Source organism: Dendrobates tinctorius, unplaced genomic scaffold (genome assembly GCF_039654945.1).
Source record: "Dendrobates tinctorius isolate UK_male_01 unplaced genomic scaffold, ASM3965494v1 ptg000049l, whole genome shotgun sequence".
NCBI classification, from domain to species: Eukaryota; Metazoa; Chordata; class Amphibia; order Anura; family Dendrobatidae; genus Dendrobates; species Dendrobates tinctorius.
In genome coordinates, this window is record NW_027361717.1 from 6,073,958 (window position 1) to 6,088,774 (window position 14,817).

The 14,817-nt window shown below is 49.1% G+C and overlaps 1 protein-coding gene across 6 annotated transcripts in view; it reads left to right on the forward strand.

Annotated features, from left to right (window-relative positions):
* The window catches only part of UGGT1 (UDP-glucose glycoprotein glucosyltransferase 1), a 138,180-nt gene that overhangs the window by 97,464 nt on the left and 25,899 nt on the right, over nt 1-14,817 (forward strand). For all 6 annotated transcript variants that reach the window (XM_073576459.1, XM_073576460.1, XM_073576458.1 and 3 more), the window contains 5 exons: nt 2,017-2,175; nt 2,823-2,908; nt 2,991-3,075; nt 11,938-12,026; nt 12,797-12,901. In XM_073576459.1, the coding sequence (XP_073432560.1) occupies nt 2,017-2,175; nt 2,823-2,908; nt 2,991-3,075; nt 11,938-12,026; nt 12,797-12,901 (524 nt within the window). The remainder of the gene's footprint in view (nt 1-2,016; nt 2,176-2,822; nt 2,909-2,990; nt 3,076-11,937; nt 12,027-12,796; nt 12,902-14,817) is intronic.

Consider the following 14,817-nt stretch of genomic DNA (forward strand, 5'->3'; position numbering starts at 1 on the left):
CAGATTTTGCACAGCTATGAAATAAAGTCGATGCTGAAGCCTGCGATAGATCCCATTTATAGAGTCATTACACAGGTTGTCCGGTGAAAATAAATGATCCTGCAACCTGCAATAACCACTGATCAACCGAACCACTGCACGACCAGCTCTACCCTCACCTACTGTATCCGCACCCATCCCTTGTAGATTGTGAGTCCTCACGGGCAGGGTCTTCTCTCCTCCTGTACCAGTTGTGACTTGTATTGTTTAAGATTACTGCACTTGTTTTTATTATGTATACCCCTCCTCACATGTAAAGCGCCATGGAATAAATAGCGCTATAATAATAATCCTGCTGATAACTTGTTCTCACTGGGCAATACCTATATAGGGACCTTTCCGCTTACCCATTTTTATTAGTGTTTGTCACCGAACTATATAAACCTTTATATAAAAAAACTTAGCCCCTATAAAAATCATACTTGTAGTGTACATTTTCGTGTTTTTTTTTTTAAATTTTTTAGTGTATATAAAAAGTTTAATTTGATATGTAAATCTAAATGTCCTCTTTGGTTGCACTTGCTCCTGTGTATGATTCCTCCTTTCTGGCTGCACTTGCTCCTATGTATGATTCCCACGTGTCCTCTTTGGCTGTTCCTGCTCCTATATATGATCTCCACGTGTCCTCTTCAGTTGCTCTTGCTTCTATGTATGATTCCCACGTGTCCTCTTCAGTTGCTCTTGCTTCTATGTATGATTCCCACGTGTCCTCTTCGGTTGCTCTTGCTTCTATGTATGATTCCCACGTGTCCTCTTCGGTTACCCTAGCTTCTATGTATGATTCCAACGTGTCCTCTTCTGTTACTCTTGCTTCTATATATGATTCCCACGTGTCCTCTTCGGTTACCCTTGCTTCTATGTATGATTCCCACGTGTCCTCTTCGGTTGCCCTTGCTTCTATGTATGATTCCCACCTGTCCTGTTCGGTTGCCCTTGCTGCTACGGTATGTATGATTCCCATGTGTCCTCTTCGGATGTCCTTACTTCTATGTATGATTCCCACGTGTCCTCTTCTGTTACTCTTGCTTCTATATATGATTCCCACGTATCCTCTTCGGTTGCTCTTCTTTGTATGATTCCCATGTGTCCTCTTCGGTTGCCCTTTGTTTCTATGTATGATTCCCACATGTCCTCTTCGGTTGCCCTTGCTCCTATGTATGATTCCCACGTGTCCTCTTCGGTTGCCCTTGCTCCTATGTATGATTATCACGTGTCCTCTTCGGTTTCCCTTGCTCCTATGTATGATTCCCACGTGTCCTCTTTGGTTGCTTTTGCTCCTATGTATGATTCCCACGTGTTCTCTTCGGTTGCTCTTGCTCCTATGTATGATTCCCACGTGTCCTCTTCGGTTGCCCTTGCTTCTGTGTATGATTCCCACGTGTCCTCTTCGGTTGCTCTTGCTCCTATGTATGATTCCCACGTGTCCTCTTCGGTTGCCCTTGCTTCTGTGTATGATTCCCACGTGTCCTCTTCGGTTGCTCTTGCTCCTATGTATGATTCCCACGTATCCTCTTCGGTTGCTCTTGCTCCTATGTATGATTCCCACGTGTCCTCTTCGGTTGCCCTTGCTTCTGTGTATGATTCCCACGTGTCCTCTTCGGTTGCTCTTGCTCCTGTGTATGATTCCCACGTGTCCTCTTCAGTTGCTCTTGCTCCTATGTATGATTCCCTCGTGTCTTCTTCGGTTGCTCTTGCTCCTATGTATGATTCCCACGTGTCCTCATCGGTTGCTCTTGCTCCTATGTATGATTCCCACGTGTCCTCATCGGTTGCTCTTGCTCCTATGTATGATTCCCACGTGTCCTCTTCGGTTGCTCTTGCTCCTATGTATGATTCCCACGTGTTCTCTTTGCATTTGCTCCTATGTGTGATTCCCACGTGTCCTCTTCGGTTGCTCTTTCTCCTGTGTGTGATTCCCACGTGTTCTCTTTGCACTTGCTCCTATGTGTGATTCCCACGTGTCCTCTTCGGTTGCAGGTGGACAGCATTGTAGCAGCGGAGTTTGAGATGGAGCATCTCTTATTAGAAGGCCATTGTTTCGACGTTTCCACGGGACAGCCTCCTCGTGGACTACAGTTTACTTTGGGGACAGCCACCAATCCTGTGATAGTGGACACCATTGTCATGGCCAATCTTGTAAGTAGTAGTAGTAAACCTTGTAAGTGGGCAGTGGCTGTGCCACCATGGCGTTACCCCACGCTGCCTGCTGAATAAGTAAAGGGACCCATCAGTCAGATGATTCTTAGGATAAAAAAGTTATAGCCTATTCCTGGAGAACCCCCTTCAGTAATGGCTTCTTATTTGGTGTAGAATAGACTACTAATGTGGCCAGTAGGTGGCAGCATCGCATAGTGAGATGTAATGGCTCATTCAGATATGCACATTGGTCTGAGATTGTGTGTGTCCCCCCCCCCCCCCCCCCCCCCCCCGTGCATGGCCTGGCCGCCGTCTCCAGGACGGCTTCATGTACTGTATTTCTATGAGACTGTCTCTCTTGGATCTGAAGAGCTGCGACCAGTCCGTGCATTGCCATTCGATCTTGGAGTGATGTGCATGGACGTCTGAGTGAGCCCTATGGCACCATGACTCCTCGTCTGGCACAGTACATACAAGCCATGTACATACTGTGTATTGGGGCACATGGCTTAATCACTGAATTTAGATTTTTTTGGACAGTCCCATTAGCACAGGTGGATAACATCCGGCCCCTTGCCATGCCATCTGCCTTCATCAACATTAGTGATACCTTTCCTCTTCTTTTTTTTTTTTTTTTTCACATTTAGGGTTATTTCCAGTTAAAAGCCAATCCTGGTGCATGGGTTCTCCGACTCCGGAAAGGCCGCTCCGAAGACATCTATAATATATACAGGTAGGATCACTAATCTGTGGTCCATGGGGGCAGTACGACGGTGTCCACACCAGGCAGTGTCTTGGATACCTTTCTCTTTCAGCCATGATGGAACAGATTCTGCCGCTGAGGACGAACAAGTGGTCGTCGTTCTTAATGATTTCAGGAGCAAAACCATTAAAGTCAAAGTAAGTCACGTGCTGCAGTCCTCCATTACTACAAATGTATGTATTGCATTTTCTCGTTCGCCTTATTGGGGGACACAGAGACCATGGGGTGTATGCTGCTGCCACTAGGAGGCTGACACTATGCACAAAAAAAGGTTAGCTCCTCCTCCGCAGTGTACACCCCACCGACCGGCAGGAAGTTCCTCAGTTTAGCTTAGTGTCAGTAGGAGGTGGACACGGGTCTTTTATTAGACCCCTATCTACCTCGTCGTGCGTCGTTCCTTTACAGGTTTCGGAGGGATACGGAGTGAACAGTCACATCCGTACTCCCACAAAGAGACTATGAGTACGGCGTGTACTGCCACCCCGTATCCTCATAGGTCTCCGCGGCAGGACCAGGAGCCTCGCACAGGTGCGTGCCAGCTATACGGACGGTCCTTGCCCCCCGCCTCCCATCATCTCGCCTACCAGAGCCTGACGGTTGGACGAGGCGTGGATTCCATAAAGACGACAGACAGCGTGGGATTCTCAGGTACCTTTATTGTGGCCCCCGGCCTGGGTGAGTATGCGGTCTAGCGGTCCCCCGGCGTTTTCATCCTAAGGCGGTCGCCAGGGGACCACGGTAGGGCCTGCGCGCCCGCTTCTCCCCGCGGTCGCCGCATCCATGAAGGCCCCTTTTCTTTCGGGCCTTGTTCTGCGCCCCCCCCCCCGTTTCTTCTTCATCCCGGCAGGGGTATACAGGGGTCGGGCTGTGGGAAGCAGGGACGCGGCCCGGGGTTGCGGCCCGGTGTTGCGGCGCATCTTCCGCGCCGACCCCCTGCTGACAGGCGGCCGGCGCTATTAATTTAGGCCCCGGCTTCATCTCGGGCCTACCGCTGCGTCGCGGCCACGCCCCCTGCCCCTTTCTTCTAAGCGGGCTTCTCTCCCGCCCGTCCTAGGCCTTCCCAGCCCCCTTGCCTCACACCAGCCTGCTATTGGACAGCGGGCGGTGCTAAGGGGATCTCTGCGGCGAGCTCCGCCCTTCTCCCTCTGGCAGCGCGCCCTTTCCCTGGTGGTCGCCATCTTCTCAGCCTGCCAGCCGGACCTCATTCCCTGCCGGATTTCGGTCGCTGGGCCTTTTTTCAGCCGGATTGGCCTGGCCTCATCCTGCAGCCAGATCAGAGAGCGTCGCCCTTGGGGACACCGGACCGTGAGTAGCTCTGCACCTGCAGACTGACACCCTTCTCTGCCTTCTGTCCCCCAACCGGCCGGCACTGCCTCTCTTTTCACTATGTCCAACGCTAAGTCTGATCGTACCCGCTCTGCGTCCAGCCCGACGCCGCTCAGGAGCCATCCATAGCCCCAGGGGCGAGTGAGCCCCCCATGCCGGGTTGGGCCTCCTCTTAATCACAGTCAGTGGCAGACCTCATCAAGGTGTCTCAGTCCCTAGTAGCCGTTCTGGACAAGTTGCCCTTGGGAGCTTCGGCGGGACCCAGCACTTCTCAGGACGTCCCATCTGACCCAGCCAGCGGCAGTCGCAAGAGGCCCAGGCAGGACCTCCAGGCGGAGTCCTCCCCTCGTCCTACCTCACCCCATAGTCCCCAGCAGTCTCCCTCTCGGGCCTCCTCCCCCGAGTCAGGCGAAGCGCTTTCGGAATCGGAAGGGGTCTTAGAGCTGGATTCGGACCAGGATGCGAACATGAAGGTTACGGTGCAAAACCTCATTGCCGCGATTCACCATACCTTTGACATCGCTGACGCCCCTGCGAAATCCTCAGATCAGGAGGTTTCGTCCAGACGGGCGGAAACACCATCCAGGGTGTTTCCCTTCCATTCTGAGTTTGGAAAGATTTTTACAAAGGAGAGAGAAGATCCGACCAGACGCTTTCAAAGAGGAAAGCGTCTCGGCGTGCTGTACCAGTTTGCTAAAGAGCTCACGGACAACTGGGCCGCTTCTCCCTCGGACCCTCCCGTGTCCAGACTTTCTAATAATACGGTCCTTCCGCTGTCAGGGGTGGCGTCGCTAAAAGATTCTAATGATAGGATCATAGAATCTCTAGCAAAATCTGCCTTCGAAGCGGCATCAGCAGCGGTATGTCCAGTCTTTGTTTCTTCTTGGGCAGCAAAGGCCATATCCACTTGGGCAGATGACCTTCGGCAGGGCATTCTGGATAAGGCACGACCAGAGCATTTGGCCGATCTCGCCAATCAGATTTCCCATGCGGGGGATTATCTGCTTTCTGCCTCCTTGGATGCCGCATCTTGCGCAGTTCAGGCGTCAAGTAACATCGTGGCAATCCGACGTACAATTTGGCTCAAGGCCTGGCAGGCGGACTTGTCCTCTAAAAAGTCTCTGACCAATCTGCCTTTTCAGGGAGTGCGTCTCTTCGGATCACAATTGGATCAGATTATTAAGGACGCTACTGGAGGTACGAGTTCTCTTCTCCCCTCCAAGCCTCGCAGACCTCCTCCAAGGCGTCAGTTTCGTCCCTGTCGGACTTTCCGCCGTTTCAATACGGCGGAAAACCCTTCCAACCAGCAAAGGCCACAGGCACGTCAGGAAAGAAAGAAGGTTTCCTTCAGGCCCACTCCGTCCTGGCGGTCCCACTCTTCCCAGGGAAGACCGTCCAGATCTAGATCTGGACGGTCTACGTCCGCATGACTACCATCGGTCTCCCGTGGGTCCCTTCCAATTGGGAGGTCGACTTCTCTTCTTCAGCGACGTCTGGCTCGCCTCAGTAGAGGACGCTTGGGTCAGAGAGGTTGTATCAACAGGATACAAAATAGAGTTCATTTCTCTTCCACGGGATCGTTTCTTACAATCCCGTCCGCCAAGGGATCCGGCCTTGGTCCCGGGGTTCGGTTTGGCCATCGCCTCTCTTCTCAGTTCCTGGGTGATTGTGCCCGTTCCCGAATCGGAACGCTTCACAGGGTTTTATTCAAACCTGTTTGTGGTGCCGAAAAAGGACGGGACAGTTCGACCCATCTTGGATCTCAAGTTACTCAACAAGAGAGTTCGCCTCCGCCACATCCGGATGGAGTCAGTTCGCTTGGTAATTGCTTCCATGGAGGAGCAGGAATTCATGGGTTCCATAGACATCCAAGATGCCTATCTACATGTGCCCATATTTCCCGGACATCAGAAGTTCCTGCGGTTTGCGATTCTTCACGAACATTACCAGTTCGTCGCGCTTCCTTTCGGGCTCGCCACCGCTCCCAGAGTCTTCACGAAGATTATGGCGGCGTTGATGGCCTTCTTGAGGATCAGAGGTCTCGTTCTTTTTCCGTACCTCGACGATATCCTGATCAAGGCCCCCTCCTTTCAACAGGCCCGCCTAAGTGTGGCGATCGTTCTAGACACCCTGTCCAGTTTTGGGTGGATCGTCAACCGGGAAAAGTCCTGTCTGGTCCCTACTCAACGCCTTGTGTTTCTGGGCCTTCTGTTCGACACTCGTCGGTCAAGGGTATTTCTCCCACAAGACAAGATTCTTTCCCTGCAGCAGGGCGTGCGATCATTACAGATCACACGATTTCCATCCCTCAGGTCAGCCATGAGGGTCCTGGGGAAGATGGTGGCGGCGATAGAGGCAGTTCCCTTTGCCCAATTTCACGCCAGGCCACTCCAGCAGGCCATTTTGTCCAGGTGGAACAGGTCGGCTCTGTCTCTGGATCGTCCGGTTCGCCTTTCCTGCCGGATCAGGCGGTCTCTCAACTGGTGGTTGACGTCTCCCCTCATTCTCTTGGGGCGGTCTTTTCCCGTTCACTGGCAGATTGTCACTACGGACGCCAGCCTCATCGGCTGGGGTGCAGTGTTCCGCAATCACACTGTTCAGGGTCGATGGTCGACTCAGGAATCAGCTCTGCAGATCAATGTCCTAGAGATACGGGCGATCCATCTAGCTCTCGTCCACTGGGAAAGGCGCCTCAAGGGCCAGCCTGTCAGGATTCAGACAGACAATGCCACAGCGGTGGCGTATATCAACCGCCAAGGGGGGACACGGAGTGTCTCAGCCCTGGCGGAAGTGTCCAGAATTCTTCAATGGGCAGAGACCTTTGTTCCAACGATTTCCGCGGTTCACATTCCCGGCGTGGACAACTGGGCCGCCGATTTCCTCAGCCGCGAGGGTCTCGCGGCAGGGTAATGGTCCCTACATCCGGAGGTGTTTCATCTGCTCTGCCGTCGGTGGGGAACCCCGGATGTAGACCTCATGGCATCTCGCCTCAACAGGAAAGTACCACAATTCGTGTCCAGGTCTCGGGACCCTCTGGCAGTGGGCGCCGACGCTCTGGCCGTCCCTTGGTCACAGTTCGTGCTCCCCTACCTGTTCCCTCCTCTGCCTCTTCTTCCCAAGTTGTTGAAGAAAATCAAAGCAGAGGGGATTCCAGTCATCCTCATCGCCCCAAATTGGCCCAGAAGGTCTTGATTCGCAGACATTGTCAACCTTCTCGCGGACGCCCCCTGGAAGCTTCCCGACGGGCAGATCTGCTGTCTCAAGGCCCGATTTGCCACCCCAATTCTCAGTCGCTCAATTTAACGGCGTGGCTGTTGAGACCGAGGTTTTGAGACGGGCAGGATTCTCTGATCGGGTAATTCATACCATGATCCGCGCCAGAAAGCCTTCTTCTTCAAAGATCTATTACCGTACTTGGAAAGCCTATTTCTCCTGGTGTGAGGCCAATGACATCGCGCCCTTGGTTTTTTCGCTCCCTTCTATTCTGGCGTTTCTTCAGGCAGGGCTGGATGCGGGGCTTGCTCTCAGTTCCTTGAAGGGTCAAGTTTCGGCACTGTCCATTTTATTTCAGAAAACGCTGGCCTCCCGGCCCCAGGTCAAAACCTTCCTCCAGGGTGTGGCTCACACGGTTCCTCCGTACCGAGCTCCCGTGGATCCTTGGGATCTTAATTTGGTTCTTCAGGTTCTGCAGGGTCCTCCTTTTGAACCTCTCAGGGACGTTTCCCTTTCCCTCCTTTCTTGGAAAGTGGCCTTTCTGGTGGCCATTACCTCCATCCGGCGCGTGTCGGAATTAGCGGTACTTTCTTGCCGCTCTCCTTTTTTGGTCCTTCATCAGGACAAGGTAGTTCTGCGGCCTCCGCCCTCTTTTCTTCCGAAGGTGGTATCTTCGTTTCACCTCAACGAGGACATTGTTCTGCCATCCTTCTGCCCGAGCCCAGCTCACCCTCGGGAGCGGTCTTTGGACAAGCTGGACCTAGTCAGGGCATTGAGAGTCTATCTAGCCCGGACGACTTCATTGCGGAAGTCAGACTCTCTGTTCATCACCCAGCCTCAAAGGCCACTATTGCGCGCTGGATCAGATCGGCAATTTTGGAGGCATACCGGGTCAAGCATCGAGTGGCCCCTCCAGGGATCAGAGCGCACTCTACCCGGGCGGTGGGTGCCTCCTGGGCGGTGCGCCACAGAGCTTCCGCGCTGCAGCTTTGCAATGCTGCAACGTGGTCATCGGTTCACACCTTTGTGAAATTTTACAGGGTCCACACCTACGCTTCGGCGGACGCCAGCCTATGTAGAAGGATTCTGCAGGCTGCGGTGGCGAGTCCACTGGCCTGATGGAAGTTTGGTTCCCACCCCAGGGACTGCTTTGGGACGTCCCATGGTCTCTGTGTCCCCCAATAAGGCGAACAAGAAAACAGGATTTTTTGGGTTGCTTACCGTAAAATCTGTTTCTCGGAGCCTTCATTGGGGGACACAGCACCCTCCCATGTTCTACAACTCCTGTTCTTATGTTTGTCGGTTTGTTACAGTTGAGTTGTTTGTTCTGCTTTCAATCTATTCTGTTACTTCTCCTACTGCTTTCTCACTAACTGAGGAACTTCCTGCCAGTCGGTGGGGTGTACACTGCGGAGGAGGAGCTAACCTTTTTTTGTGCATAGTGTCAGCCTCCTAGTGGCAGCAGCATACACCCCATGGTCTCTGTGTCCCCCAATGAAGGCTCCGAGAAACAGATTTTACGGTAAGCAACCCAAAAAATCCTGTTTTTCTCACAATGGACTCGAAGCGCATCTGTCATTCATTGAATGCGGGTTCTGCCATGACGATACGCCATTGAAGGGCTTTTAAAAAAATCTTTCACCCCTCACTATAGCAGGCATAATAAGGCAATATTTCCAGTTTCCTGCAACTTATTTGTCTGCTTCACTGTATAGACTGAGACAGTATAAGCATGGTTATCTCATTATTTGAGGGCAGGGGACCTAATGACCACTCTATTGTTCACATAAATAATTGTGTGTATGCAACTCCTCTGTTAATGTATGGGAGAGGGTCTGTTATGTATCTTTTCCTGGAGATTGTTAGGCTATGTTTGCACGTTGCTTTCTTGCTGCTTTTTTTCTCTGCTGTCAAAACCTGATCTCTTGGCAGTAAATAAGTTGCTGCCAAAACGTAGGTTTTTCTCCTGTTCTTGCTGCATTTTTGCTGCATTTCTCAGGATTCCAAGGTTCAGCTGGTGACCAATGCAAGACATGTGTGAAACCATAAATCATTTTTGGAAAAATGGTCAGTTTGACCAAATTATTTATGGGAATAGGTTTATTTTTGTTTATTAGGTAAGGTATTGTTTACTTTTAACACTTATCATTAATTAAATTATGCTTGGAGTGAGACGACGCAGGAGGATAAATAAAAAAAAAAAAATTTTAAAGCAAGAAAATGTTTTTTATGTCTGAAAAAAGTTATTATTCTGAACAAAAATGCTGAATTCATGTATGAAGCGCATCCATAAACTAAGATTACATGAATTCGTGAAAAAATACACAATTGCAAATGAAAAAGCAGCTGGGAAAGTTTAATTTGTCAGGCAGCGTTTACTTTCACACTTTGGTAGGGCATTGATTTGTTTGTGCAGTGTTTAATTTCACACTTTGAGTAGAGCATTGGTTGGGCATTGCCTACTTTCACGCTTTGGTAGGGCATTGTTTACTTTAACACTTTGGTAGAGCATTGCATTGGTTGGCCATTGTTTACTTTTACACATCACTAATTTATTTATCACTACTAATTTAACTAAGGTTACATGAATTTGGTAGGGCATTGGTTGGGCATTAACATTCACATTTTGGGTAGGGCATTGTTTACTTTCACATTTTGTGTAGGGCATTGTATAATTTCACACTTTGGTACAGCATTGAATTGGTTGGCAATTGTTTACTTTCACATATCACTAATTTATTTAGAACTAATGTTTAATGAAACTGTGCTTGGAGTGGGGAGAAACAAATGGATTGCTTAAAAAATAAAGTTCAGATTACATTAGAATAAAAACCAAATACTTACGATACATCCATGCTCAAACAATACAATACCTAGTATTATGGTTTATATTTGGGAAAGTCACAAAAATAAATGTGTTTCACATCTTGCTGGATCTATTTTTTTTTTTCCACAAAAGCTGTTTTTGCAGCGCTTTCACATTTACTCATTTCTATGAGTGCAAAAACACTGAAATAAGTGATGTGCTGCAGTTTTCAAAAACGCAATAGTTTACCAATTCTTCAGGAAAAAACGTGTGTTCATGAGATTTCTGAAATCTCCTAGCTTTTGCTGTTACTGTAAAGCATTAGAAAATGCTGCAAAAACGCAACATGGGAACATAGCCTTTGTATACTTAATTTTTTGTTCAATAAAAAGGGTTTCCCTATGAAACACATTGATCAGCTGTCTCCAGTAAAGGTAATAAAAGTCTGATAGCTGTATGCTTCTCTTCTAAGACCTCCACGATCACTAGGGACTGAATGGCATGGTCATGCATGATTGCTGCTGTTCTAATAATATGAATGGACTGAGAAAAGCAAAGCTGCCTCTGTCCGTCCTTGAGACTCCATCCTAGAGACTCTGTATGGAGCTGCCGTCATGCTGAGCAATGCCGCCTATCCAATCCCAGCTGTAGTGATCAATGTCCTTTAGGTGGGACCCCCAGCGGTCAGGCGATTGTCACCCTTCATGTGCATGGGTAATACATGTCTTTAGTGGAAAAACCTCTTTAAGGCTAGTTTCACACTAGCGTTTTTTTGCGCTGCGCCTCGTGCGCATACCAAACGCATGCAAAATACGCATCATGCGTTTTGCATGCGTTTGCTGTTTTTTTGAGCATGTGATTTAACCAGTTTGTCACCATGTTAACTCAGAAAACGCATGCGATTTTAAACGCATGCGTGCGCATGTCCTAGCGCACGTATGCGTTCCCATAAACTGTAATGCTGTTTTTTTGCTATCGTGCGCATGCGTTTTTTTGAGACAGGTCGGACGGACCAAAAATGCAACAGGTTGCGTCCGGCGCGCCTAGGCGCACACTACAAAAAAAAGCATGCTCACAAAAAAATGCATACGAACGCGTGCATGCGCTAGACCATGCACACCCATGTTAAAGATAGGGGAGCAATGCGCATGCGCACGCGCACGATAGCGCACGAGGCGCAGTGCTAAAAAACGCAAGTGTGAAACCAGCCTAACTCCCATTCCTTGCAGCTCCCAGAAGGCACACAGTCTACCCAGTGTCTGCCCATGCAATATGGCAGCTGCCAGAAAGCACACAGTGTATCCAGTATTTTCCATGCAATATGGCAGCTGCCATAAGACACACAGTCTATCCAGTGTCTGCCCATGCAATTTGGCAGCTCCCAGGGAAGCCCAGTGCTGTCTGTAACGTGAACATTCAGTCCAGTGGGATTTCTGCTGACTCCAGTCCTATCAGATTTCCATTGTGTTTGGTGGTCTGAATAGAGTAATCCTACTGCAGAGGGATGGGGGAGATCTGACGGATCCTAATAAAGTCAATAGGATCCATTAAACACAGAGGACTTGACAGTAAACTTCTTACAGCCAAAGTAATGTCCATCACCAGATGTGTCTGACTGTGAAGGATGGCTAACCTCTCTCCTATGTGTAAATAGGTGCAGAAAAAGCCAGAAAAGATGAATGAAGATCTTCTCAGTGATGGGACGAATGAGAATGAGTCTGGCTTCTGGGACTCCATTACATGGTATTTTGAGCACAGCAGATCTGATGGACCCAGTCTGTGCACGGCCACAGGGGGCTACCAGGATTTACATTGATAGTATTCAATGCAGCCCATTATATGTTCCCGAGAATCACGGGAGAAGCCCCTTGTGTTACTTCCTCTGCCCGCACAGAAATGAACTGCTTTTCATATTAGGTTGTATTTATGGTAAATGCCAAATTCCCCTGAAACACACGTCTGGTTTGCCTTTTATCCCAAGTCATGTGACCAAGCCCTTTAATGGGTCCATATTAACTTTTAGGATTTCTGCTAGGTACTAGAGCTCCAGTCCTCTTTCCCTGTGAAGAGGTTTGCATTGCCAGAGATGTTACAATTTGCCCCGTCCTTTAATTCTGTGCACATGTAACCCACTGCCAGATGAGCCTACTCTGCCCTCCCCATAGAGAGCGTTCAGACCACCGCTATCTAAGCTGTAATCACACCTTAGCGGGGTTCTTGGGAACAGGAGCGGACATGTCATTCTCAGCAGCCATACAGTAAGCTAATAGCAGCTGACCGGGAGGCCGCTGGGTCTTGTACCCCGACTGATGTCATACCAACTTCCTATCCCATGGATAAGGCATCGGTACTGAATACCTGTACTACCCCTTTAAGTTTCCAATGTCTAATAATGATGATTAGTAACCAAGCCCCAGTGTGTAAGCCGTCACAGGTCTCGTGACAGTCTCGAGTAATCTCTCGAGGAGCGTAACTTATTTTGTGTGCTTATTTTGTGTGCTATCTCTCGTCAGGGGACTGACCGGAGGACAGAAGCAGGAGGAGGTGAAACAGGATAAAGAAGACGTCCTTAATATTTTTTCCCTGGCCTCTGGACATCTGTATGAGCGCTTCCTCAGGTGAGTTTAGGGCTAAGTATATATTTTGCATTGTCTGCTTGCTAGGAAAGACCCCGGGGTGCTGAGCCATTTGTCCTCTATCAGCCTGGTGCACAGAATTATATAACACTAGAAATAGGCCCGATGCTATCGCATCGGGAGTGCGGTGAAATTAACATCTGTGTATGCTTAGTGTACAGCCGCGTCGTTACCGCGCATGTGTAGAGCGCGCAGTTGTGGCTGTTACTGCGCATGCGCAGGAATAGCAGTGACGTGACTGTCACACTGCCGCAGTGCCTTATGGGATTCGGGGACAGTGGCCGGAAGTCCCAGCTGGCAATTATATAGATCAATATATACACACACATATAAAACATAGATATAGATCACACACAAGTCACGTACCTGATCCATCCGGACGCTTTCCGCACCAAGTTGTGTTTGGGCGGCTTGTACTCATCGTCCTTAATAGATAATGGCAGCATCCTGACAGCGGGACCTGACACTCCCGGCACCTCTGCTCACACAGGCGGTAACATCCCGGCTTCTCTCGTAAGCGCAGTGGATACTCTCCTGTTATGAATGAGTCACCGAGGAGGAAAAACAAAAACAAGCTAAGCCCCAGAAAACTAGAGAGGTTGGTAACTAAGAGGATTGCAGACCCCTGATCCTATCCACTCAACTAGCAGTAGCTGTGGAGCGTACCTACGATGATCCTAGACGCCTCGTCACAGCCGGAGAACTAAATAAGCCTAAAGCAAGAAAAGGGGAAATCTAAACTGCCCCAGAGCAGACCACAAAGGAAAGACAGCCCCCCACATGTATTGACGGTAAAACAAGATGAAAATACAAAGGCAGGAAAATAGGCTGAGCAAACGATGGGGCCCAGCTAACTAAAAAGGACAGAAAAGGAAAAACACTGTCTGCAATCTGCCAAAAAAAACCTACAAAAATATTGTCCAACACTTCTGATAGCAAAATTAACCCTGAAGTCACTAGACTTCTAAACCTATATCAGCACTTTGAAATATTCTGAGACAGAGCAAAAAAAGAGGCCAATCTAATAAGGGACAAAAAGCAGATTGGCAAATACTGATTATTAGGAGTGGAATTTCAGCATAGCCCCAGCAGGGGCAGGCTGATTACACAAAAAACTGAATTGACCAACAAGCGCAAGTGTGAACATAGCAAAAAAAAAAACTTAACTTGAGAAGACTGGAAGAGAGCTGAAGTCCAGGACCTGAGAAGCAGACTGAATCACCAGCACCCGAATAGGGCGTCGGCTGTCTTATATCCAGTCTGATACTCCAGAGATCCAATCGTTATCTTCCTCATCAGGTGGCAGATCACTACCACTTAAACCAGCCGCACTACCTCCTGTCACCACCAGAGGAAGAACGGAAGGGGAACTCTCAACTGCTGGAGCAGAAAATGAGTTCATGACAGTACCCCCCCCTTGAGGAGGGGTCACCGAACCTTCATCCATGCCACCAGGCCGATCAGGATGGGCCCGGTAAAAAGCACGAACCAATTTATTGGCATGAATATCAGAGGCAGAGACCCAAGAATTATCCTCCTGGCCATAACCCTTCCATTTGCCCAAATACTGTAGTCTCCGTCTAACCAAACGAGAATCCAATATTTTCTCTACCTCATATTCCACATTGCCTTTAACCAATACAGGATCAGGAGGTGCCACCACAGGAACTACTGGCTCAACAAACCTCTTCAACAGTGACTTGTGAAATACATTATGGATTTTGAACGTAACTGGAAGAGCCAATCGAAAAGAAACAGGATTAAGAATCTCCAAAATCTTATAAGGTCCAATAAATCTTGGCTTAAATTTTGGAGATGCAACCTTCATAGGAATATTCTTAGACGACAGCCAAACCATATCACCCACTTTAAACCGGGGACCAATGGTCCTACGCCGG